This window comes from Ascaphus truei, chromosome 7 (genome assembly GCF_040206685.1).
Source record: "Ascaphus truei isolate aAscTru1 chromosome 7, aAscTru1.hap1, whole genome shotgun sequence".
In the NCBI taxonomy this organism is placed as follows: domain Eukaryota; kingdom Metazoa; phylum Chordata; class Amphibia; order Anura; family Ascaphidae; genus Ascaphus; species Ascaphus truei.
This window is the reverse complement of record NC_134489.1, coordinates 36970427-36997417: the sequence shown is the minus strand read 5'-3', so window position 1 is coordinate 36997417 and position 26991 is coordinate 36970427. Positions and strand designations below refer to the sequence as shown.

Genomic DNA, 26991 nt, shown 5'->3' with positions numbered 1-26991 from the left:
TGCCTCAGTGTCTGTCAGTGTGCTGTGTGTGTCAGTGTGCTGTGTGCGCCTCAGTGTCTGTTAGTGTGCTCTGTGTGCCTCAGGGTCTGTCAGTGTGCTCTGTGTGCCTCAGTGTCTGTCAGTGTGCTGTGTGTGCCTCAGTGTGTGTCAGTGTGCTGTGTGTGCCCCAGTGTCTGTTAGTGTGCTCTGTGTGCCTCAGTGTCTGTTAGTGTGCTGTGTGTGCCTCAGTGTCTGTCAGTGTGCTGTGTGTGCCTCAGTGTCTGTCAGTGTGCTGTATGTGCCTCAGTGTCTGTCAGTGTGCTGTGTGTGCCTCAGTGTCTGTCAGTGTGCTGTGTGGGCTTCAGTGTGTGTCAGTGTGCTGTGTGTGCCCAGTGTCTGTTAGTGTGCTGTGTGCGCCTCAGTGTCTGTTAGTGTGCTCTGTGTGCCTCAGTGTCTCTTAGTGTGCTCTGTGTGCCTCAGTGTCTGTTAGTGTGCTCTGTGTGCCTCAGTGTCTGTCAGTGTGCTGTGTGTGCCTCAGTGTGTGTCAGTGTGCTGTGTGTGCTTCAGTATGTGTCAGTGTGCTGTGTGTGCCTCAGTGTCTGTCAGTGTGCTGTATGTGCCTCAGTGTCTGTTAGTGTGCTCTGTGTGCCTCAGTGTCTGTTAGTGTGCTCTGTGTGCCTCAGTGTCTGTTAGTGTGGCTCTGAGTGTGCTGTGTTTTTTTTTTATTGTTTTTTTTTATTTTTTTTTTTTTTTTTTGTTTTTTTTCTGTGTCTCAGTCTGTCAGTGTTCTGTGTGTGCCTCAGTGTGTGTCAGTGTGCTGTGTGTGCTTCAGTATGTGTCAGTGTGCTGTGTGTGCCTCAGTGTCTGTCAGTGTGCTGTATGTGCCTCAGTGTCTGTTAGTGTGCTCTGTGTGCCTCAGTGTCTGTTAGTGTGCTCTGTGTGCCTCAGTGTCTGTTAGTGTGCTCTGTGTGCCTCGGTGTCTGACAGTGTGCTGTGTGTGCTTCAGTGTCTGTCAGTGTGCTGTGTGTGATTCAGTGTGTGTTAGTGTGCTGTGTGTGCCTCGGTGTCTGTCAGTGTGTTCCTTGTGCCTCAGTGTCTGTTAGTGTGCTGCTTGTGCCTCAGTGTCTGTTAGTGTGCTGTGTGTGCTTCAGTGTGTGTCAGTGTGCTGTGTGTGCCCCAGGGTCTGTCAGTGTGCTGTGTGTGCCTCAGTGTCTGTTAGTATGCTGTGTGCACCTCAGTGTCTGTTAGTGTGCTCTGTGTGCCTCAGTGTCTGTTAGTGTGCTCTGTGTGCCTCAGTGTCTGTTAGTGTGCTCTGTGTGCCTCAGTGTCTGTCAGTGTGCCTCAGTGTGTGTCAGTGTGCTGTGTGTGCTTCAGTATGTGTCAGTGTGCTGTGTGTGCCTCAGTGTCTGTCAGTGTGCTGTATGTGCCTCAGTGTCTGTTAGTGTGCTCTGTGTGCCTCAGTGTCTGTTAGTGTGCTCTGTGTGCCTCAGTGTCTGTTAGTGTGCTCCTTGTGCCTCAGTGTCTGTTAGTGTGCTGCTTGTGACTCAGTGTCTGTTAGTGTGCTGTGTGTGCTTCAGTGTGTGTCAGTGTGCTGTGTGTGCCCCAGGGTCTGTCAGTGTGCTGTGTGTGCCTCAGTGTCTGTTAGTATGCTGTGTGTGCCTCAGTGTCTGTCAGTGTGCTGTGTGTGCTTATTGTCTGGTGGACTGAACTTGTGTACGTGCCTAAATGGTTAACTGAATGAAGAAACTGCTATTAGTGATTCAGTGCAGTTACAACTGACAGAAGCCACAAACAATAAAACATATTATGCTTTTAGTGTAGGTTAGTAGGTTACCTGCTACAGTGGAGTTTACCTTGTGGGGTTAGCAGGCTTAAATAATTGTTTACTCAAAAGATGCAACTAAATGATTCCTTTTACTAATGAATTGCCAGGCCGTTTGGAAGACGCGCTGCTTTAGTGAGATGCGGCCTGGTTTGCCGCAGTGGATTTCCAGACTCATATAAAGTCATTTCCGCTCTGAAGATCAACCGGCTTCTTTTTCATGTGAGCTGTTTGTAGTTTGCTGCCTGCGAGAGCTGGGCAGATCAAATACCCTTGAGATATTAGCGGACGTGAGCAGAACAAGTGGGTTCCGTGAGTTGCAGTCACAACACGACAGAGGGGAGCGATATCTTCACATGTTCGGAATGGAAAATCCAGGCTCATTTAAAAACGCTTTGTGCAATCCCAACGAAAATGAACTGTGAGCCACCCGATAAAGAAGAGCAGCTAATTACAGGCGTGACCCGAACTGGTATCCAAGAATCTACTGACTTCTAAACGATTTTAGATGGAAGGATTGCCACTGTGGTTAAGATTCCCTCCCCCAGAATAACCTGCCTGTCCCGCCCTCCATGTTTAATGGTTCTTTAGTCTGAGTGAGGGCAGTGACATCATCGGACTACAATGAACGCTTCATCTGATGCTATGTACCATGTTCTTCGATCCCCGCAGGCAGCAGGGATTGTCAGAGGCACGTTCTCGTACCTGAGACAGACCCAGGAAGGTTTAGGAGGGGGCCTGCACACTGAATGGGACATTTTGTTGTAGCTGTTTTGCCGCGACCAAATAACCGCTGGCGTTCTGCCGCACACATACCCTCCACCACAGCCGATCCACCGCTGGAACCGTCACCTGCTTCTAAGGTAAATTTTAGGTTAGGGTAAGGACTTAGGGTAGGGTGTTAGGTTAGGACCTAGGGTAAGGGCTTAGGGTAGGGGGTTAGGGTAGGACTTAGGGTAGGGGGTTAAGGTAAGGGCTTAGGGTAGAGGTTAGGGTAGGACTTAGGGTAGGGGGTTAAGGTAAGGGCTTAGGGTAGAGGTTAGGGTAGGACTTAGGGTAGGGGGTAAGGGCTTAGGGTAGGGGGTTTGGGTAGGACTTAGGATAAGGGGTTTAAGGTAAGGGCTTAGGGTAGGGGGTTTAGGGTAAAGGGTTAGGGTAGGGAGTTTAGGGTAAAGGGTTAGGGTAGGGTGTTGAGGGAACGGGCTTAGGGTAGGGGGTTTAGGGAAGGGCTTAGGGTAAGGAGTTTTAGGGTAAGGGGTTAGAGTAGGGGGCTTTAGGGTAAAAGCTTATGGTAGGGGGTATTAGGGTAAGGGCTTAGGGTAGGGGGTTAGGGTAGAGTGTTAGGGTAAGGCTTAGGGTAGGGGGTATTAGGGTAAGGGCTTAGGGTAGGGGGTATTAGGGTAAAGGATTAGGATAGGGGGTATTAGGGTAAAGGCTTAGGGTAGGGGGTATTAGGGTAAAGGCTTAGGGTAGGGGGTATTAGGGTAGGGGGTTAGGGTAAGCACCTAGGGTAGGGGGTTAGGCTTAGGGTAAGGGATTAGGGTAGGAGGTTTTAGGGTAAGCGCTTGGGGTAGGGCGTTTTTACCCACTTACCTTGGCGGTGAAGCAGCTGGCAGCGACAGGTACCGGCAACGGGATGAGTCGTGGCAAAGCGTCGGCGGCCATTTGTTTGCAGCGAAACGACCGTGACCAAATGTCACCGACCGGCCTCCAGATACCGCCCGTGCGAAGATCCTGTTACAGAACAGAGGGGGGGGGGTACACATTTCAAATAAGGGGCAGTTAAGGAGTCACCGCCCCGGGGCGTTAGAAACCTCAGCGTAAAGCTCAACACATAGGCAATGAAAACCATACAGAAAAGATAACGCTGGCACCGCGCGACGTGAAACACGCAGGTTTGGGGTCGTGCGGGGCTCCTATCTCTATGGAGACAGAAAGCCTTCTCTCTGGCTCTCCAGGAGATGTGCTCAGGCTTATCGTACACACAAAAACAACATGTTTTGTCTTTGTGATAATGGGGAGATCACATGGGAGCCCGAGAGACATGTTTTGCCTTTTAATTGGTAGACGTGGGATGCTGCCGTCCGTCCGCTCCCACTGTTACTTTTATACAACAGCATTAGAAGTATCTTCTAAGGCAGAGGAGGCAACTCCAGTCCTCTAAGGCCACCAACAGGGTTTCAGGTTATCCCTGCTTCAGCACAAGTGGCTCAATCAGTGGCTCAGTCGAAGACGTTCTGACGTCACATTGCCATGGCAACGCGTCTCCAGAAACTGTGTGAGCCAAGGTAAGTGAAGTTACAGAGGCCTTCGCTGCTCCCCTGGTATTTCATTTAAATGCCTTCGGGAAGCGCGCGGGGGGGGGGGGGGGGCTGTAACCCCCTGCGCCCCCCGCAGAGAACCTCGCTCCCCCCCCTGCTCTAAGGGAAAGTGGCTACAATGCAAACAGATATGCTACATTGTGTAATGATACCCGGTCGAAGACTGAGCCACTGATTGAGCCACCTGTGCTGAAGCAGGGATATCCTGAAAACCTGACCTGTTGGTGGCCCTGGAGAACTGAAGTTGCCCACCCATGCTCTAAGGCAGGGGTGCGTAATCTTTTCCCCCTGCGCCCCCTGCCTTCTCTCCCCCCCCACCCTTACCTTGGCTCCGGCATTCTGACATCACGACGTCACATTGCCATGGCAACGCGTCTCCAGAAGCCGCCTGAGCCAAGGTAAGTGAAGTTACAGAGGCCTTCACCGCTCCCCCGGTATTTAATTTAAATGCCTTCGGGAAGCGCGCGGGGGGGGGGGCCTGTAACCCCCGCGCCCCCCGCAGAGAACCTCGCTCCCCCCCCCTGCTCTAAGGGAAAGTGGCTACAATGCAAACAGATATGCTGCATTGTATAATGATACCCGGTATCTCTGCACATGTCCAGCTCCCTAAATATCCTTCTAATGAAGAAAATGACAATGCCGGGAGCGGTCCCACTTAGCAAATGCTCTTGGAGTTGCAAGGGAGGGAAATAACTCCCCCATGTAACGTCTTCTCTGTCACTTTTGGGGGGGCCGGGCGGGGGGGGGGGGATTGTGACAATACAGCAAATAAGAATCAAAGCGTTGACTCGGAACATATGACCAAATATACTAAGGGGGAACCCGGACAAGACAAAAAACCAATACACCAAAAATATGGGTAAAAAGAGGGACTTCCCTGTCATTTGTAATAGTGATTTTTGTTTTATTTCGGACTAATCTATTTATTATTAAGACTATTTGATCGGTTTAAAAATAAAAAAAAATAACTTCACTCCGTTCATCATTTCCCAATAACACTACTAATAATCATGATGGCGATGTGCTCTGCCCTACTGTTCCAACGGGACTGCTTGGTGGGGCTGTTCCGTCCAGCACTCAACGGGGTTAAATAAAGAAACGCAGAAATCAATAAGCAGAGAGATAACTGGGTCACGCTCAGGCACTAGATACTAATAAAAGCAATTGCGATGATTATTATAATTAAAATGACCCTTTTTTTATACAGCGGCATAGATTCGGCCTAATGAAGTGTGCTATTAAGTAACCGGCAGAACGCGCATTTTGATGGCGCTTTTAAAATCCCTTCGGAGTGTGACAGCTCGTCCTATTGATTAGGTGCATTTAAACAGTTTATCATGACAAAGGCTCGGGCAGAAAATGATAATGTTGATGCAGAAGTGATGTGTGAAGGTGCTTTCTCGTGTGGGACTGATGGCAGTGACATGTTCAATGGGGGATATGGTTATTGGCTGAAATAATAATGCAAGGTCTATGGTGTAAACCGCTCACACAACGCTGGTTTAGACCCCTTATTGTAATGTGTCCATGTGTCTGTTACCTTCTCCTGTAACCATTCGTATGCCCTAGATCAGCAGGTGGCACCCACATGGAAAAGCAGGGGAATTATCTCAATATACATCGGGCTAGGACATTTGGCCACGGCCGTTTTGCCACTACTCACCTCGCCGCCGAGTCATCTCTCCGCCAGGTGTTTTGCCGCCAAAGTTAGCCCCTCGCCGTACCCTAAAAATCTCCTAATCTTAACCCCTTATACTAACGCTACACTAAAAACCTTATGCCCTTAACCTAATTCCCTACCCTAAAAAAACGTATCCCCTTACCCTAATTCTCTATCCTAAAAACCTTGTCCCCTTACCCTAAGTCCTTTTCCAAAAACCTTATCCCCTTATCCTAATTTCCTACCCTAAAAACCTTGTCCCCTTACCCTAATTCCCTACCCTAAAAACCTTATCCCCTTACCCTAATTTCCTACCCTAAAAAACGTATCCCCTTATCCTAATTCCCTACCCTAAAAACCTTATCCCCTTACCCTAATTCCCTACCCTAAAAACCTTATCCCCTTCCCTAATTCCCTACCCTAAAAACCTTATCCCCTTACCCTAATTCCCTACCCTAAAAACCTTATCCCCTTACCCTAAGTCCTTATCCTAAAAACCTTGTCCCCTTACCCTAATTCCCTACCCCCTTACCCTAATTCCCTACCCTAAAAACCCTATCCCCTTACCCTAAGTCCCTACCCTAAAAACCTTATCCCCTTCCCTAATTCCCTACCTGAAAAACCTGATCCCCATACCCTAAAACCCCTATCCTTAACCCCCTAACCTAACCGCTAAATTAACTAACCTTATTGGCGAAATCGGCAGAGGTGACTGGTCCCTGGCACCAACTTGGTCGGCGAAAAACGTCCGATTCCAATACACGTGCCCGTCGTGAAGCTAATTCCCCGTGCTGGAGAACAGAAGCACTCCCCTCCGATACATGGGGCCAGAGTCTTGTTTAGGATTCCCAGCAAAATGATTGAGGGTTTCGGAAGATTAGAGACGTACAATATGTTTCTGGAAGCAACATTTCCACGTTAACAGGATCCATCACGTCCCTTTGCAAATATAAGACTTTCGAAATATAAATTCTAATAATCAAAAACAGAAAGGCCCAGCGCCTACACCTCAGTGCTAATCTGCTCATGAGTTAGGGTCATTTAGTTAAACCCTTTGGCCAAAGCGTTATAAGCCTGCAGCCACGTCACGGCATGACCAGTATGCAGCCACGTCACGGCATGACCAGTATGCAGCCACGTCACGGCATGACCAGTATGCAGCCACGTCACGGCATGACCAGTATGCAGCCACGTCACGGCATGACCAGTATGCAGCCACGTCACGGCATGACCAGTATGCAGCCACGTCACGGCATGACCAGTATGCAGCCACGTCACGGCATGACCAGTATGCAGCCACGTCACGGCATGACCGGTATGCAGCCACGTCACGGCATGACCAGTATGCAGCCACGTCGCGGCATGACCGGTATGCAGCCACGTCACGGCATGACCAGTATGCAGCCACGTCACGGCATGACCAGTATGCAGCCACGTCACGGCATGACCAGTATGCAGCCACGTCACGGCATGACCAGTATGCAGCCACGTCACGGCATGACCAGTATGCAGCCACGTCACGGCATGACCAGTATGCAGTTCCTAACACTACCTGGTACAATTCTCATGCACCTCTCTTTTTTGCTGGAGGGAGTAAGACCGTACTGGGTCTGTGATACACAGGAACATGATAAAAATTCAAATAACATACTGTAAATACTTTTAAATGTAAAAAAAAATGGGGGGAGGGGGTGTGTAAGTACCAAAAATGAATATTAAATGAAGGGGGCCCCCTCTTTTTGAGTGTGTGTTCCCTTATTTTATGTTTTGGTCATATATATGAAGGGATTTAGGGGTCTCTTTGGGTCTCCTGCTATTTATATTATGCGTGCTGATCCCCACCACTGTATAAATAATTAGTGCTGTTTGGAAAAACTATTGCAATTGTGAACAACAACCCTATTAGTCTTTACTCATGCGTTTCCAAACTGACTGGGAACATGGTATATGATATGGTCGACATAGCTGTCTGTGGGTGGGTTTACTGGCTATGCATCTTAACCCAGGCTGTGCTGAAAAGCTGTGCAATGCAGCAAGCATAAGCTTATAGGGGTCCATGTCAAAATGGATTTCAAGCAAAAGGTGGCACTGTGTGCTCATTTGCATGTAATTTCCCAGAATCCCTTGCTGCAGTTAAGTACTGTGTGCTGGGTGATAATGGTGAGTGAAAGGCGGGGCTGCAAACCTGTCACACAGTAATATTTCCATTTGCTATGTATATATATATATATATATATATATATATATATATATATATATATATATACAGCTCAACCCCCTTATAACGCTGTGCTTGGGGTCCAAAGAATAACATCGCGCTATAAGCGAATCGCGTTAGGCATAATGTACAATTGTATGCATTGTACAATAAAGTATTTAAGATACCAATAATCGTGTTGTAAAGTATTCATAAATACGAAAATCGGGAGGCACGCTTGCATCGCGTTATAGGCGGATTCGCGTTGTAACGGATCGCGTTATAACGGGGTTGAGCTGTATATATATATATATATATATATATATATATATACATACATGATACGAACCAATCCAAAGACCAGTAAAGAGACAGCAGACCGCTCGGGGTTAATCCAAAAGTCTATATTCACAACATGAAATACACGTAAGCCAACGTTTCGGTCCCACAGAGAGACCTTCCTCAGGGCCCTGAGGAAGGTCTCTCTGTGGGACCGAAACGTTGGCTTACGTGTATTTCATGTTGTGAATATAGACTTTTGGATTAACCCCGAGCGGTCTGCTGTCTCTTTACTGGTCTTTGGATTGGTTCGTATCATATTTACTCTCTATGGGACTAGCATCTGCTATTACTACATCTTCAATTACAGTGTGCTGACTGAATTTCATGTGTATATATACATACATATATATAAAACGTATGGGACGTGCTGTAAGGGGAGAGCGTTCCCTGACTCGCTGACATTACTGCTCTGTGCTTGGAATCTATCACCATGGTAATGATTTCACTGGTGTGTGTTGTCGTTTAGATCACGTCTCCTTCCTGCTGTGACGCCGCAGTTTGGCCACTGTCCTCAGAGTACCTAATTATCTCATTAAGATCAAATGCTGCTATTTATTGAAAGGGCGACTTAATTAGATCACGTAGGTGGCCTGCTAAATATTTGTTATTCATTTCAATTAAAACTATACATCGTAACCCCTTCTCTGCCAGGGGGGACTGCAAAGTCCTGCATTTCTGCCCTCGGTGGTTAACCGAATATAATAAAACAGTGTTACAATAAAAAAATGTAGGGAGGTTGAAGTAATAACTTGTAGGTATTGGTGCTTTGTATTATGCTGTAACAGTATAAAAATTACAGTGTTTACGTATCATGTCAACGCAAAGTAAGATATACAGCAGTGAGGCCAACTCCAGTCCTCAAGGGCCAGCAACAGGTCAGGTTTTCAGAATTTCTCTGCTTCAGCACGGGTGGCTCAATCAGTTTCTGCTTCAGCACTGGTGGCTCAAACAATGGCTCAGACAAAAGACTGCACCTACTGTGCTGAAGCAGGGATGTCCTGAAAACCTGACCTGTTGGTGGCCCTTGAGGACTGAAGTTGCCCCCATCCCTGCAATATATATATATATCATCGCAATCGGACTGGAGAGAGGTGCCTTGCAAATCCGTGCAGCTGCAGCCGGCTGAATCCCTCGCTACTGGGGCTCTACTACACACACAAGAAGTGCCAGTGAAGCACTGAGAGGAGCTGGGGCGCTTGAGGCATTAGCTGTATGCTGCATCCATTTGATGTCCAGGTGCAATACCCCCACTGTAGATCTCTCCGTCCATGCCGTTTGACTCCCACAGAGATTTCTCTCCCACACATGTGTTTTTAAAGGATCCTGTAAGTGCATTTCCTTGGGATCATTGTTTTAATAAATTTGACATATTTTTTATACAGTTACACGCTGTGGAGTTTGCGCTTCTTTTTGTTATATATATATGTGTGTATGTATGTAACTATGTATATATGTATATATATATATATATATATATATATATATATATATGTATGTATATATATATATATATATATATATATATATATATATATATGGCACAGGCAGAGAAGATGTTGCACCGGTAGGTAGAAGCGTCAGTCAATTGCTTAATGCCGGCGCTCTGGTGAACACTGTCCCACTCCTCTTCTTACAAATGGAACTAGTGATTAGCGCAGGAGAGGTGCAGCATTTATCAGCACACTGTCATTAAGCAGCTGAGGGGGTGGGAAGAAGCTACAATTTGGGGCAAGAGAGGGAGAGCCGGCTACTAGCGCTATCTGTTGCTCACCAAGGGGTTAAACTAGGGATGCCAGGTGGCTTCTCCATGGTGTTTCCTCCTCTCCTTGGCCCCACCCCCAGGCTCCTGACACCTCCTCCTGATTGGCTGCATTGCCCAGCAGCAGCCAATCAGGAGGGAGGAAGCTGCCCGGCCCCATAGCAACAGCCCTGCTCGGGGAAATCCCACGGCCCCAAAGCCGGTCAGATCACTATGTCCAGAGAGGTAATACCAGTATACACATACACGCCCAGAGAGGTAATACCGGTATACACATACACGCCCAGAGAGGTAATACCGGTATACACATACACGCCCAGAGAGGTAATACCGGTATATACATACACGCCCAGAGAGGTAATACCGGTATATACATACACACCCAGAGAGGTAATACCGGTATATACATACACACCCAGAGAGGTAATACCGGTATACACATACACGCCCAGAGATGTAATACCGGTATATACATACACACCCAGAGAGGTAATACCGGTATATACATACACACCCAGAGAGGTAATACCGGTATATACATACACACCCAGAGAGGTAATACCAGTATTTACATACATGCCCAGAGAGGTAATACAGGTATACACATACACGCCCAGAGAGGTAATACAGGTATACACATACACGCCCAGAGAGGTAATACCGGTATACACATACACGCCCAGAGAGGTAATACCGGTATACACATACACGCCCAGAGAGGTAATACCGGTATACACATACACGCCCAGAGAGGTAATACCGGTATACACATACACGCCCAGAGAGGTAATACCGGTATACACATACACGCCCAGAGAGGTAATACCGGTATATACATACACGCCCAGAGAGGTAATACCGGTATACACGTACACGCCCAGAGAGGTAATACCGGTATACACATACACGCCCAGAGAGGTAATACCGGTATATACATACACGCCCAGAGAGGTAATACCGGTATACACATACACACCCAGAGAGGTAATACTGGTATACACATACACGCCAAGAGAAGTAATACCGGTATACACATACACACCCAGAGAGGTAATACCGGTATACACACACACACCCAGAGAGGTAACACCGGTATACACATACACGCCCAGAGAGGTAATACCGGTATACACATACACGCCCAGAGAGGTAATACCGGTATACACAGACACGCCCAGAGAGGTAATACCGGTATACACAGACACGCCCAGAGAGGTAATACCAGTATTTACATACATGCCCAGAGAGGTAATACCGGTATACACATACACGCCCAGAGAGGTAATACCGGTATACACATACACGCCCAGAGAGGTAATACCGGTATACACATACACGCCCAGAGAGGTAATACCGGTATATACATACACGCCCAGAGAGGTAATACCGGTATATACATACACGCCCAGAGAGGTAATACCGGTATACACATACACGCCCAGAGAGGTAATACCGGTATACACATACACGCCCAGAGAGGTAATACCGGTATATACATACACGCCCCGAGAGGTAATACCGGTATACACATACACGCCCAGAGAGGTAATACCGGTATACACATACACGCCCAGAGAGGTAATACCGGTATACACATACACGCCCAGAGAGGTAATACCGGTATACACATACACGCCCAGAGAGGTAATACCGGTATACACATACATGCCCAGAGAGGTAATACCGGTATACACATACACGCCCAGAGAGGTAATACCGGTATACACACACACACCCAGAGAGGTAACACCGGTATACACATACACGCCCAGAGAGGTAATACCGGTATACACATACACGCCCAGAGAGGTAATACCGGTATACACAGACACGCCCAGAGAGGTAATACCGGTATACACAGACACGCCCAGAGAGGTAATACCAGTATTTACATACATGCCCAGAGAGGTAATACCGGTATACACATACACGCCCAGAGAGGTAATACCGGTATACACATACACGCCCAGAGAGGTAATACCGGTATATACATACACGCCCAGAGAGGTAATACCGGTATACACATACACGCCCAGAGAGGTAATACCGGTATACACATACACGCCCAGAGAGGTAATACCGGTATACACATACACGCCCAGAGAGGTAATACCGGTATATACATACACGCCCCGAGAGGTAATACCGGTATACACATACACGCCCAGAGAGGTAATACCGGTATACACATACACGCCCAGAGAGGTAATACCGCTATACACACACGCCCAGAGAGGTAATACCGGTATACACATACACGCCCCGAGAGGTAATACCGGTATACACATACACGCCCAGAGAGGTAATACCGGTATACACATACACGCCCAGAGAGGTAATACCGGTATACACATACACGCCCAGAGAGGTAATACCGGTATACACATACACGCTCAGAGAGGTAATACCGGTATACACATACACGCCCAGAGAGGTAATACCGGTATACACATACACGCCCAGAGAGGTAATACCGGTATACACACACATGTCCAGTATTAGCTCTAAGATTTTACTGGACAGAGTGTCCAAATACAGGACAGTCTAGTTCAATACTTGGCACCCCTAGATCAGGGGTGGACAATTCCAGTCCTCAAGAAACACTACAAGGTGAGGTTTTCAGGATATGCCTGCTTCAACACAGGTGGCTCAGTCGAAGACTGATTGAGCCACCTGTGCTGAAGCAGAAATATCCTGAAAATCTCACCTGTTGCTGGCCTTTGCAGATTGCCACCACCCCCTCCCCCCAAGGGTTAAACAGAATTTTAGCTCACTGTGAGATGCCAACATTTGTCTGTTTTCAAATAAAAACTGCATTCCCCTTCCTAATTTTCAGTGCCAGGGAGGTTGGAAATCATTACCCGCGATTCAAATGAATCACATCGCCATTAAAGTGTAGCAATGATACCACCAAACTGTGAGATGCAGAATGCACGAGGGACCTGGAATCCATACACTGTCCCACCCAGTGGAAGCGGTAATACTCTGTACTGCCATTGCACGGTGCATGTATGCCTATTTGTATAACGCCCAGCAGATGCACAGCGCTTTGCTATTTTTTCGCAAACATTGCAATAGAATTACAGACCCGCCTACATTTTGTGAATATACAGTAGGTACCACTGTTGATGCTCTAGTTGTGCTGGACTGAGGTACTGCAAAGCAACCCCTATGGCAGGAGTCCTCAAGACCCCCCAATAGGTCCGGTTTCAGGATATCCCTGCTTCAGCACAGGTGGCTCAATCAGTTGCTCAGTCTTCGATATCCTAAAATCCTGACCTGTTGGTAGCCCTTGAGGACTGGTCTTCGTCTGAGCCACCTGTGCTGAAGCAGGGACATCCTGAAAACCTGACCTGTTGGGGGGCCATGAGGACTGGAGTTGAGAACCCCCCGCCCTATGGAAATACCTTAATCGATGCAGCATATCACACATAAAACTGTGTGTAATTATTCTGTTGTAAACTACTGATACATTGTAACACCTCCTGCTACCACAGAGAGGCTGCTCCAGTCTATCTAGAGTGTCTCGCCCCAACTTCCCCTTTTACTTTATGGTAGCAATAGTTTGACTTTGCTTCTGGTAAGATGGCGCTGCCCATGGAGCTGTGCATGCTTTGGGTTATCAGCTGCTGATCAAAGGATTATTCCGATTTTGAATAACAAGGTGATGACATGAATCTATATTATTTAATGCCCAGGAGTAACATATTTCATAATTGTGCTTTCAAAGACTTACTACATTCATTGCATGATATAATTAATACTGTACCTTACATTGCTAACTATGGTTTGTACTTTTTTGATTACATATGTATATATTTTTTTATTTATATATTTTATAGTATATATATATATATATATATATATATACATATATATATATATTTATTTTTGCATATGTGCATGTAATGTGTGTGCTTTTTTTATTTTGGTTGCCTTTCAGGAAGGATTGGGTCATCAAGATAAAACACTGCGTAAAGTACACAAGGCTCTATCATGAGTGATTCGCCCCAGACGAAGAATCGAGGAATGACTTTTGCAGAAGAGCACCTGCAGAAACATGGCTGGACAGAAGGTGAGCCCTGTGTTGCAGAGCCCTCTCTGGCAGTGAAGTAGTTAATTCTGTCTGATAGAATAATAACAGAATACAGTTCAGGAGACATCTCTGCTGCCTTATTGGAATAATTCTTTGCATAGGAATCTTTCCCGGCCTGGGTTAGTTTTTAAGTCGAGTTAGTATTAAGTCATTAACAAAACCTTTGGGACTTGTCATTAGATCGTGTGAGGTTACTAGATTGCTTTGCAGTCAAACCCAAATGTGTTAATAAAGCCCATTTCCCCTACCTTCAAATGTAACATGTATGTAGTTTACCCACATGTACGTTCTTAGATATAATAATACTTTGTTCTTATATAGCAGAAGGCCGTGTATGTGGTGCTGTACATAGAATGTTTGAAGGCAAAATAAGTGTCTGACCTGAAGAGATCACAATATTGTTGGTGCCTGAGGTACTGGAAGATGAAGTTACTTTCTTATAAAAGAGCTGACACAGGGATTTAAACTGGATTAAACCACTTCAAAGACAGCTTTATTAACACATGGCTTAATGCATATTCTAGGAGTTGCCTATACATAGAGCAGGCCTGCACAACTCGTAACGTGAGAAGGGCCGAACTGCTCCAAGGAAAAAAAAATTGGGCCGCACGGGTAAAATCATCATCATCTCTCCTCCAGCATCTCATCATCAGCATCTCTCCTCCAGCACCTCATCATCAGCATCCTCATATCTCCCCCAGCACCCCTCATCATTATCCTCATATCTCCCCCAGCACCCCTCATCATTATCCTCATATCTCCCCCAGCACCCCTCATCATCATCCCCATATCTCCCCCAGCACCCTTCATCATCATCCTCATATCTCCCCCAGAACCCCTCACTATCAACCTTTGAGATACTCCCTATCTCTCGTACCCCCATCTCTCCCCCTCACCCACACACATAATACTCCCCCTCCACATCAAACACACAATACCCCCGTGCATACCACACACATCCCACCCCCCCTGCACCTCACATCCCACCCCCCTGCACCTCACATCCCACCCCCCTGCACCTCACATCCCACCCCCCTGCACCTCACATCCCACCCCCCTGCACCTCACATCCCACCCCCCTGCACCTCACATCCCACCCCCTGCACCTCACATCCCACCCCCCTGCACCTCACATCCCACCCCCCTGCACCTCACATCCCACCCCCCTGCACCTCACATCCCACCCCCCTGCACCTCACATCCCACCCCCCCTGCACCTCACATCCCACCCCCCCTGCACCTCACATCCCACCCCCCCTGCACCTCACATCCCACCCCCCCTGCACCTCCCATCATTCTGCCCCCTGCACCTCCCATCACTCTCCCCCCTGCACCGCCCATCACTCTCTCCCCTGCACCGCCCATCACTCTCCCCCCTGCACCGCCCATCACTCTCCCCCCTGCACCGCCCATCACTCTCCCCCCTGCACCGCCCATCACTCTCCCCCCTGCACCGCCCATCACTCTCCCCCCTGCACCGCCCATCACTCTCCCCCCTGCACCGCCCATCACTCTCCCCCCTGCACCGCCCATCACTCTCCCCCCTGCACCTCCCATCACTCTCCCCCCTGCACCTCCCATCACTCTCCCCCCCTGCACCTCCCATCACTCTCCCCCCCTGCACCTCCCATCACTCTCCCCCCCTGCACCTCCCATCACTCTCCCCCCCTGCACCTCCCATCACTCTCCCCCCCTGCACCTCCCATCACTCTCCCCCCCTGCACCTCCCATCACTCTCCCCCCCTGCACCTCCCATCACTCTCCCCCCCTGCACCGCCCATCACTCTCCCCCCCTGCACCGCCCATCACTCTCCCCCCCTGCACCGCCCATCACTCTCCCCCCCTGCACCGCCCATCACTCTCCCCCCCTGCACCGCCCATCACTCTCCCCCCCTGCACCGCCCATCACTCTCCCCCCCTGCACCGCCCATCACTCTCCCCCCCTGCACCGCCCATCACTCTCCCCCCCTGCACCGCCCATCACTCTCCCCCCCTGCACCGCCCATCACTCTCCCCCCCTGCACCGCCCATCACTCTCCCCCCCTGCACCGCCCATCACTCTCCCCCCCTGCACCGCCCATCACTCTCCCCCCCTGCACCGCCCATCACTCTCCCCCCCTGCACCGCCCATCACTCTCCCCCCCTGCACCGCCCATCACTCTCCCCCCCTGCACCGCCCATCACTCTCCCCCCCTGCACCGCCCATCACTCTCCCCCCCTGCACCGCCCATCACTCTCCCCCCCTGCACCGCCCATCACTCTCCCCCCCTGCACCGCCCATCACTCTCCCCCCCTGCACCGCCCATCACTCTCCCCCCCTGCACCGCCCATCACTCTCCCCCCCTGCACCGCCCATCACTCTCCCCCCCTGCACCGCCCATCACTCTCCCCCCCTGCACCGCCCATCACTCTCCCCCCCTGCACCGCCCATCACTCTCCCCCCCTGCACCTCCCATCACTCTCCCCCCCTGCACCTCCCATCACTCTCCCCCCCTGCACCTCCCATCACTCTCCCTCCCTGCTCCTCCCAGCCCTCTCCCCCCCTGCACCTCCCAGCCCTCTCCCCCCCTGCACTTCCCAGCCCTCTCCCCCCCTGCACTTCCCAGCCCTCTCCCCCCCTGCACTTCCCAGCCCTCTCCCCCCCTGCACCTCTCAGCCCTCTCCCCCCTGCACCTCCCAGCCCTCTCCCCCCCCTGCACCTCCCAGCCCTCTCCCCCCCCTGCACCTCCCAGCCCTCTCCCCCCCTGCACCTCCCAGCCCTCTCCCCCCCCTGCACCTCTCAGCCCTCTCCCCCCCTGCACCTCTCAGCCCTCTCCCCCCTGCACCTCTCAGCCCTCTCCCCCCTGCACCTCTCAGCCCTCTCCCCCCCTGCACCTCCCAGCCCTCTCCCCCCCTGCACCTCCCAGCCCTCTCCCCCCCTGCACCTCCCAGCCCTCTCCCCCCCTGCACCTCACAGCCCTCTCCCCCCCTGCACCTCACAGCCCTCTCCCCCCCTGCACCTCACAGCCCTCTCCCCCCCTGCACCTCACAGCCCTCTCCCCCCCTGCACCTCACAGCCCTCTCCCCCCCTGCACCTCACAGCCCTCTCCCCCCCTGCACCTCACAGCCCTCTCCCCCCCTGCACCTCCCAGCCCTCTTCCCCCCCCTGCACCTCCCAGCCCTCTCCCCCCCCTGCACCTCCCAGCCCTCTCCCCCCCCTGCACCTCACAGCCCTCTCCCCCCCCCTGCACCTCCCAGCCCTCTCCCCCCCCTGCACCTCCCAGCCCTCTCCCCCCCCCCTGCACCTCCCAGCCCTCTCCCCCCCCTGCACCTCACAGCCCTCTCCCCCCCCTGCACCTCCCAGCCCTCTCCCCCCCCTGCACCTCCCAGCCCTCTCCCCCCCCTGCACCTCCCAGCCCTCTCCCCCCCTGCACTTCAAATCGGCCCCCCCATGACCCCTCCCCCCTTCCCTACCCTACCTTGGTTTGCGGTGGAGGAGGCGGCGGCAGAGCAGGCAGGACTGCATGCACGCTCTTGCAAGCAGCAGGCAGGAAGTGCCTCAATGCTAGAGCGTGCTGCTACCCTGCGAGGGGGAGAGCGGGCTCGCGGGGGATGGTGACAGCGGGCTCGCGGGGGATGGTGACAGCGGGCTCGCGGGGGATGGTGACAGCGGGCTCGCGGGGGATGGTGACAGCGGGCTCGCGGGGGATGGTGACAGCGGGCTCGCGGGGGATGGTGACAGCGGGCTCGCGGGGGATGGTTACAGCGGGCTCGCGGGGGATGGTGACAGCGGGCTCGCGGGGGATGGTGACAGCGGGCTCGCGGGGGATGGTGACAGCGGACTCGCGGGGGATGGTGACAGCGGACTCGCGGGGGATGGTGATAGCGGACTCGGGGTAGAGCAGAAAGTTGCCGCGGGCCGCACAGTGAGTGCAGACGGGCCGCGTGTTGTGCAGGCCTGACATAGAGGGTAGCACAATACAGGCAGAATGATTCTGCTCTTTCAGGTGTATATGGTTACTAATGTTCGGGGCTTCCGTGTCCACCCTAACTGGACCGGATTTTGAACAAAGGTCTCACTCTTCAAATACTCAAAGCTATTAGACACTTTAATATAGGGCTAGTAAACTCCAGTCCTCGAGGGCCACCAGGAGGTCAGGTTTTCAGGATATCCCTGCTTCAGCACAGGTGGCTCAATCAGTATCTTCAACTTGCCCACCTGTGCTGAAGCAGGGATATCCTGAAAACCTGACCTGTTGGTAGACGTTGAGGACTGGAGTTGGCTACCTCTGCTTTAATATATTAACAGCAGTAACTTTGTATACATAAGATTATTGTTACACTTCAAGCAGTGCTTTGTTGTTCTTCATTTAAGGAAAAGGCCTTGGGAAAAGGGAAAATGGCATTTCAGAAGCCATCAAAGTGAAAGTGAAATGTGACAAAACTGGGGTAAGTAACAGTCTTTTCTGTCAAAACGTGTTTCATTTTGTTGTCTTTTATTTCCCAAGCTCAGTTTGAAGCGGTGTAAAATACAGTATACAGGCATACCCCAGTTTAAGGACACTCACTTTAAGTACTTTCGCGAGTAAGGACATATCGCCCAATAGGCAAACGGCAGCTCGCGCATGCGCCTGTCAGCACGTCATGAACAGCAATATCGGCTCCCTACCTGTACCGAAGCTGTGCGCAAGCAGGGATACTATAGAGCCTGTTACAAATGCGTTATTTACATCAGTTATGCACGTATATGACTATTGCAGTACAGAACATGCATCGATAAGTGGAATAAAGGTAGGGCTTCACTTTAAGTACATATTCGCATACATACATGCTCTGGACCCATTGTGTACGTTAATGCGGGGTATGCCTGTACTTTGTCACTCCGCGCTAGCCACTTTCTCTCAAGCATTTATCTTTCTCCCGTTGCGTTTTCTTTTCTTATTCTACACCATGTTCCTGTAGATCGGACATAATTCTGCAGAGCAGTTCACATTTCACTGGTGGGATCACGTCTTTAATAAAACTGCCTCCAACATCAGCGTTGAAGCCGATCAGGTGAGAACGACTCGGGAGGAGTGAAAGTTATCTGTGTGTTGATTCCGTGCTGTCAGTGTATACTTCTCCCGAGCTACATAGTGAAATCTCTGACGTACTGTTAACATGAAATTGGTGTTTTATTATAACATTGCTCACGGACACAGCACAAAACTCACCCATTAAAGCTGCAGACCAAGTAATATCCTACGTGTTTTTAGTTTTTTTTAATAAATCAGTTCTGTACTATGAGAATATACTTTATCATTAAAAAAACAACAACTCTGAATTACATTTTTAATGTAATATAATGTAACAAACATTTTTTTTCTATAGCAACCACTTACAAAGTCACATCCCCTTCCTCTTCTGAAACAGGCTCCGGTAAACCCCCTTTTGAGTCCTTCCCTCTCTCTAGCAGTGCACCAATTGTATCTAGGAACTGCCTGGTCACATGATCTTCCCCACAGAACTTTGCATCTTTATTCCTCTTCTGCTGCACTGACAGCCATTTAGTGAACCCCCAAGCCGAATCTTCGCCGATTGATCACAGGAGAATGGATCGATCGGCAACTTAGCTAATTACTTATCATCATGTGAACAAAAACAAGAAAGGCCCAGCGCAACATACAAAGTGACACAACATATAATACAATACTTCAGTGCTAATCTGCTCATGAGTAAGGGTCATTTAGTTAAACCCTTTGGCCAAAGCGTTATGTCTGCAGCCAACATAAAGGCATGACCAATTTGCAGGTCCTAACACTACGCGGTAAAATTCTCATGTACCGCTCTTTTCTGCTGGAGGGAGAAAGACCATACCATTATCAGTGTGGGTTGTATTGATGCACATATTAAAAGGGGGGGGGGGGGGGGGGGGAAGGTTGACAGCTTGAACTGCTTCTTTAAAGCACTTTTTTCGTAATAGACCAAATTCATTTTTGGTCCATGCTTCGATGAACATGAATGACAATAAAATAGTATTAAGTATGTATTCACTGTCCCTTCTTACCTGTAACACACAGCACAATTATTACCAGCGGGAGAGTTATTCAGGGGGTTTGCAGAGGATTTGAGGGTTGGATAGAAACAGTCTTGTTTCTATTATCCAGGTTTTAGTTGTATTTTATAGTGCAATCCATTCATTTTTAAGGAGCATCCTGATATCTCTGTAACATACAACATACCACAGTGAGGTAATGCATCAAACCTGTACTACTTTGTAAGATGGCGAAGGGCTTCAGGGAAGGTTCTTTTTTTTATTTTTTATTTTGTGTGTCCCTCCCCACTTGTGCACTGTTGAAAAGCCATCAACAAATGAAAATGGCTATTGTACTCCTAGACAATGTTACAGCATCAAAAGCAGGATTGAGCCTCTTCTCTTTTCATCTCGTCAGGATGGAGTTCAGGTGAAGAGGCTCACAGAGGAGGGAGGTGCAGTAACAAACAAGAAGCCTAGAAAAGGGCTCGCCAACCCCAATATGTTATACGGACGTTTTATTAAGGTACTTCAACATAATCACTATGTGTCCATTGAGAGGTTTTGTTTCGGGGTATAGAGGTAAAGACTAAATGTGGGATGCTAGTCTCATAGAAACACAAGGTTGGGCAATTAGGCAGCTTTATTAGTATTTATTTATAAAGAAAGATTACCAAGAAGTAATACATTGTGTAATACCTCTCATTTTCAAGTATGTCCTGGATATATTATGTCCCACGGGGTCAGTGTATCCTGGCTATTAAACTACTGCAATAAAAAAAAACGGCACCAGATTTTAGTAAAAGAAGGAATCCTAATGCAACCAATACCTTTTTGTTTATTTTTGCCCCAGTCTTCCAGCGTTTATAAATAAAGCCATAAACGAACAAGCGCCAGTGCACATCCAATATGACGCATTATTTAATTTCTACGTTTTTCTTCTCATAAGTATGGGTCATTTTAGTTCAAGCGTCTGGCCGAGGCACATCAAGGTAGCGCTATTAGCAGGTTTTTACACTACCAATTCTACACGGTGCCTTTTTGTATTTCCTCCACTGGATGGAGAAACGCGGAAACCAAATATTGTTATAGTCCAGAAGTTTCCAACTGCCGTCCTCAAGGACCACTGGCCGTGCAGGTTTTAAGGATACCCCCTGCTTGAGCACAGGTAATTCAGCCATAATGACAGCCTCATACAGTTCGAGAGGCCCCCTCTCTGTAAACCTATAATAACAGGCTCAGGACCTACCTGTTTCCCCAGGCATTTAATTAATGAGCCACAACCTGCCCGGCATTTAATAGCTACAGCACTGACCCATCCTGTATTGTATCTTTCCTTGTTTGGTCTCGTTTATAACCTTAAATGTTTTCTTCTTCCTTTTTGTAACTGTGAAGCTTTGAGTCCCTATTAATAAGAGGATAGCCTTAAAAACGGCACTGTTCCTGGTCCTTGAGAACTGGAGTTGGGAAGTAGTCAATAGCACGGGATGCGTGATATGTATAAGGTGTCTAACGGGTTACAATTTAGGAGCGTTACAGTGGTTAAAAAACAGAAGTGTCCTGATATAGTAGAGAAAAAAAAATATATATATATATATACTTCCCACGCTTATTGTTGAAATCTCTCAATGGACGACTTACTTCCACGTGTGCTTGGACATGTTGATTAAATAGATGTGGGATGAGTGAGCTTAAACTAAGGGGAAGGTTCACAGACCTCCCGTATTAGAAATAAACCCAAAGAGACGGCATGTGCCATAGAATCTCTTTTCTTCTGCTATTCAGTCGGCAACGCTGCTGTCTGGGGGAGAGAAGCCCGTGGTGGAAGCTTCCTCCTCGGAAAGCAGTGATAGCAGTGACGATGAGGACGAGAAGCTGGATTTATCTTCTGCTACAAAGTAAGTGGGAGAGGTAACGGGTGTGCACGGGCTTCACGTGTTGGCTGTGCGCTGCAGCACTGGCTCTGATTTATCCTGGATACAAACTTGCCAGCCGGTGTTTTGTGAACACTGCACTTGCTCTACATTTCTTCACAGACTTAGTGATTACGTTCTGTATTCTCTTTCCACTGGGCAGTGTTAAAGTGCTGCTGGCTCACTCTGACCTCATCACTGACATGTTGTTGCCTTTTCATTTATTATTAAGATGCTTTATAAAGTGTAACATAAAATGTATGAAATGTGCTGCTCTACATCAATATTCCTGATCAAAATCCTGCATCTGCGCTTCCCATTGTGATGTAGGTATTGTGGTTGAGGGATAGATTGACAATTTACATTTTTACTAAACAACATAGACAAGACTGTGATATGGGGGTGGGGTGAGGGGGTGATTGGATTGATATTTATATTATAGGAATTAGTATTTTATGAAATACCCAGTGATATTTGGATTATATTGCAATGCTGTCAATCTTAGAAGCGAGTAACATCGCTATATCATGCAACACGTTGCATTGTAATAAGATTTTTTTTTATATCCTTGCAGGCTGACAGACAAGGACTTGATTAAAGTTTGCGGAGGCCGCACTGCTCACAAGTAAGTTTGCTCTGTTCAGAAGCGATCGGTTTTGGAAATTCTTGTATTGCCAGTTTGAAAAATATGTACCATACAAATTGACCATTTGCTGACGGTATGTATAGCCCAAGCCTTGTGTTCTGTAATTGCCTGTCATATTTTGTTCACAAACGTCACTGCCAAATAGACCCGCAATGCATACATGTGAAGCAAATTAGTGAAAACAGCAGACTATGTAACCTGTTACCGTGAAGTTACTTTATACAATAACTAAACATCAATAAGTCCTTTTTTATTTGTTGTACAATGTTACTTTGGTTCTCTTTTCCCCCCCCCAAGGTTTTGAGGTTGTGCTGTTAGCTACAACTCTCCAATTTAAAATCTGTGATACAAAAATAGCATTTGAAGATGCGGTGCCAGCAGCAGGAATCGCATGCAATTCCAATAACCAGCAGTGACACTCAGACTTTGTGTTAACCCAAATAATTACAATAGGACACTAGTATGAAGTGAACTTCTTTCTGCCTCTTATGCTTCAACTGTCTTTGCAGGGGGGCTCGGCATGGTTTCACCATGAGTGCTAAGCTTGCCAGGCTTGAAGAACAAGAGAGAGTGTTCCTGGCGAAATATGTAAAGAAAGAACAAAAAAGTGAAAGTTGCAAACAGAAAGAGGGTGAGGATGAACCATCCGTTGCCGATTTGGGAGCTGGGAAGAAGCAGAAAAAGAAGACGCAAGAAAGTGATCACTTGGAAAGCATAGAAATAAAGGACATTTCTCAGGAGACACTACGGTCGAGGAGGAAGAAGAAAAAGAGCAAAACGACAGACAATGACGAGATGGAAAATGAAGGTAATGTGGAGGAGCAGGATCCAAATGGAGATCAGGAGGAAGTTACCGTGAAAAAGAAAAGTAAAAACAAGAGAAAGCACAGGGGCAGTTCACCAGGAGAGCAGGTGGAAAGCACTGTACGGAGCACAGACGTCTGTGTGAAGTCCAAGAAAAAGAAGGAAAGGAAACATCCCGCAGAATTAACGGTCTAATGGGTTGTCTGCGATTGCTTTACTTCACTTATCTGCATTGTTCATCTAGTCTCCAAACCACCATGATTTTATTCTGTTATCTAGCTAGGGAAAGATTTTGCACCTGTGATTAGCACCAAAGAAACAACTACAGTGACTGGATTTACATTAGGAACAGCTTTGATTGTGGTGTAAACTAGGACATACATGTATATAAAATAAACAAGATACTTAAATACAAATTTATCATTGGCTTTGTTTTGTTGACACTTCTACGATGTGGTCTGAATTATGTAATAATAATAATCTTTAGCAGCTCAAACTACAGGTGACACCTATCTGGCATTTGGTCAGGAAACTACAAACTTCAGAGTTTAATAAAACGTGATTGAAAGTCTTGCCAGCAGTTTGCAATACAGGGTATTTAGATTTGCATACACGGTGGACTAACAAAGGGAGATGGAAGAGAGAACTCCAATATAAACTTATTTTATTTCGCCGAAGCTAAAAGACTACCTCCATGTTTCGCCCTGCTGGTGCCTTGATAAAACACGTAGGTCTCTTCGCTTCCTTTTACCATGGCGCAGTAACTTATTGGAATTCACTTTTTTTTCTGGTAGTCATCCTGTTTACAAATCTAATAACTTGTTACTGTGTTAAACAGATTCTGCACACCGCGGCACCTCTGATAATTGATGGAATGCTCATTCGCAAGTGAGTGCATTATTGTGAATGCTCCGTCTTGGACTGTTCTGTTAAAATAAAAGTTGCACCTATTGTGACGGGGAGCAAGGGGTTAATACCTAATTTGCCATGCATTACTGTTGTTGCCCTGTCCCCGCCATTTTTATTCCCCATGTGCAGGCCATTCCGTCTGCGAGGGTAAAAGACAAGATGCCTTGCTTGCCATACCCTCTAACCAACACATGATAGCAGATCTTAAATGTAAGGCAGGAGGTATTTTTTTGTAAGTCCAAGCAGGAATTACTTGGACCCCCAGCTGTGATATGGGTGAATGAGCTTCAGTATTTTTATGACCAAGCCTGTAAGGGCTGTAATTATTTTTATGATGGAGCCTCAAAAGGCTTCCACAGATTTAGAGTCCCCCTGTCTAAAAGAGTGTCAATTATGACAAGACCCAGAGGCCCATAATGTATACAGTACTGGCATACTGATGCACAGCAGATGTCAGGCTAGTTACACCTTTAAGACAGAGCCCAGACACAGTGGCCCCAAGAAATGGGTGTAGCCCAGGTATGCTAAGTGGCATGGGCGTCAACCTGACCCATGCGCCCTGCGCACCGGACAGCCCTTTTGACCGGTCTTATGAATTGTGGGTCACTTGGCAATTCGTGTTTTTTTTTGTTCCCATGAGGGGATTGGATCCACATGTTAAAGATAGCTTTGGCCAGTCTATAACTGTGGCTTCCCCGGTATTTCCCAGTGTGATTCCTGAATTTTAATCCATGATGTAAAGATGCAAGACTTTGTTCCAGTACAGCAGCAACCAGTCCAGGAGTGAAGGGGTTAACAACTACATAACCACAGGACTTTTAAAACCAAGGCTGCATTTCTTGCACTGGCAAGCAAAGGATCATTTCTTTCGTTCCAAGGACAATTTATTTCGTTTCCTGATCCCAGTGAGAGTGGTTTTAAGTGTATTCTGCAGATGTCGTGTGTTTGTCTATTAAGGAAATAAATCACAATTTATTTTGCAACTTGTTCTGTTCAATCAAGTACCCAGAAATATAAATGTGTTGATAAAAGTTTGTCATCGTGACACCTATATATTATGGCGGCATGAATTGAAGAAAGACTCTGGAGCTTCTGGTTACTATGTAAAAGTATTGACAAAGAGCTACGACGTGTGAAACGCATTAGAGGTTGCCCATTGTCTGTTTTTACTTATGTGATCGGTGGAGCAATAAATATTTTTCATAGCGATCCAGTTTGCCATCCTTCTATGCTGTGCACCGTGTCATCCCTCCCCCATGGGAGGACTTGTATGTATGTCTTTATTTATATAGCGCTTCACAGTCATACATGACAATCATATAAATAACAGGTCATGGGAATAAGTGCTTCAGACATAAAAGTAACATTAAGGAAGAGGAGTCCCTGCTCCGAAGAGCTTACAATTTAATTGGTAGGTAGGAAGAACATACAGAGGCAGTAGGAGGGCATTCTGGTAAGTGCGTTTGCAGGGGGCCAAGCTATGTGTATAGTATTGGCCACGGTGCTACTCATATGCTTCTTTAAGCAAGTGTGTCTTTAAGGTGGATAGAGAAGGTGCTAGTAGGGGATTGAGGGGAAGGGCATTCCAGAGGTGTGGGGCAGTCAGTGAGGTTTAAAGCGGGAGAGGTCTTTAGATACAAAGGGGGTAGAGACATCTTTGAGCAGAACGCAAGAGTCAGGATGGTGCATACCGAGAAATTAGGGCTGAGATGTAAGGAGGGGCAGAAGAGTGTAAAGCTTTAGGCCGAGGCCCTGCTGCCTCAGTCAGCACATCCGCACTGCATGCAGGTGGCGCGCTGAGAGGCAATTGACCGCTACCTGCGGTCTGTAAGGAGCTGGAGTGGGAGGGGCATGGTTGACCAGAGGGTCCTTTTGTCTGCGCCCGCCCCCCCCCCCCCCTCCATCTCTCTCCCCTACCCCCCCCCCCCACCCACACACACACAGATTCATACACTTCCCCCCCGTAGCTCCTTACCCCCCCATTGGCTCACTCGTGCACCACATGACACGTCAACGCTTCAGAACACCACCTTCTGGTAGCACTTGCCAGCTGACGCGTCACAGTACGTAGTGAGCCACGGAGGGAGGAGGCAGCAGCCACCAACAGATTTGCAGGTAAGGGGCTGGTGGCGCACGCGTCGCCGACCGCAGCGGGTCCTCATCCTTAAAAGTGAGGAGGAGAATTGAGTGCGAGATGTGGGATTTGATAGGAAGCCAGGAGAGGGATTTCAGTAGGGGAGACACTGAGAAAGATTTAGGAAAGAGTAGAGTGATTCTGGCAGCAGCATTTAGGATAGATTGTAGGGGAGACAGGTGAGAGGCAGGAAGGCCGGACAGCAGGTTACAGTAATCGAGTTCCGATACATTTGAAGGTCCCAGATAAGCATACGTCTATTAAAAAGACTGATGAGAGATCTATAAACAATTAAGGGAAGCTGCTCAAACTTACATTTTATATGAGAAGCTATGATTTAAACTTATCCATGCCTTTAATACTGCCGATCACCAGAAGCCTCCCAATGCTATATAAACAATACTGGGTAGAAATTTA

The 26991-nt window shown here is 48.2% G+C and overlaps 1 protein-coding gene and 1 long non-coding RNA gene across 3 annotated transcripts; one reads left to right on the top strand and one right to left on the bottom strand.

Moving 5' to 3' along the window:
* Positions 1-1509: 1509 nt before the first annotated feature.
* LOC142498989 (uncharacterized) lies at positions 1510-13567 on the bottom strand. Its single transcript, XR_012802598.1, has 3 exons — positions 13488-13567; positions 3395-3535; positions 1510-2659 (listed from the first exon to the last, which is right to left on the bottom strand). It is a non-coding gene; the product is annotated as an uncharacterized LOC142498989 (long non-coding RNA).
* Positions 13568-13590: 23 nt separating this feature from the next.
* GPATCH4 (G-patch domain containing 4) lies at positions 13591-23947 on the top strand. Of its 2 annotated transcripts, none has more exons than XM_075607710.1 (8): positions 13591-13744; positions 14024-14155; positions 18531-18604; positions 19118-19210; positions 20587-20694; positions 21954-22066; positions 22656-22706; positions 23237-23947. In XM_075607710.1, the coding sequence occupies exons 2-8, from the start codon at positions 14077-14079 to the stop codon at positions 23724-23726; spliced, it is 1008 nt and encodes a 335-aa protein (XP_075463825.1). In that variant the 5' UTR covers positions 13591-13744; positions 14024-14076; the 3' UTR covers positions 23727-23947. The 2 variants fall into 2 exon arrangements, with proteins under 2 accessions (XP_075463825.1, XP_075463826.1); XM_075607711.1 differs by lacking the exon at positions 13591-13744 and adding an exon at positions 13846-13867.
* Positions 23948-26991: the final 3044 nt, after the last annotated feature.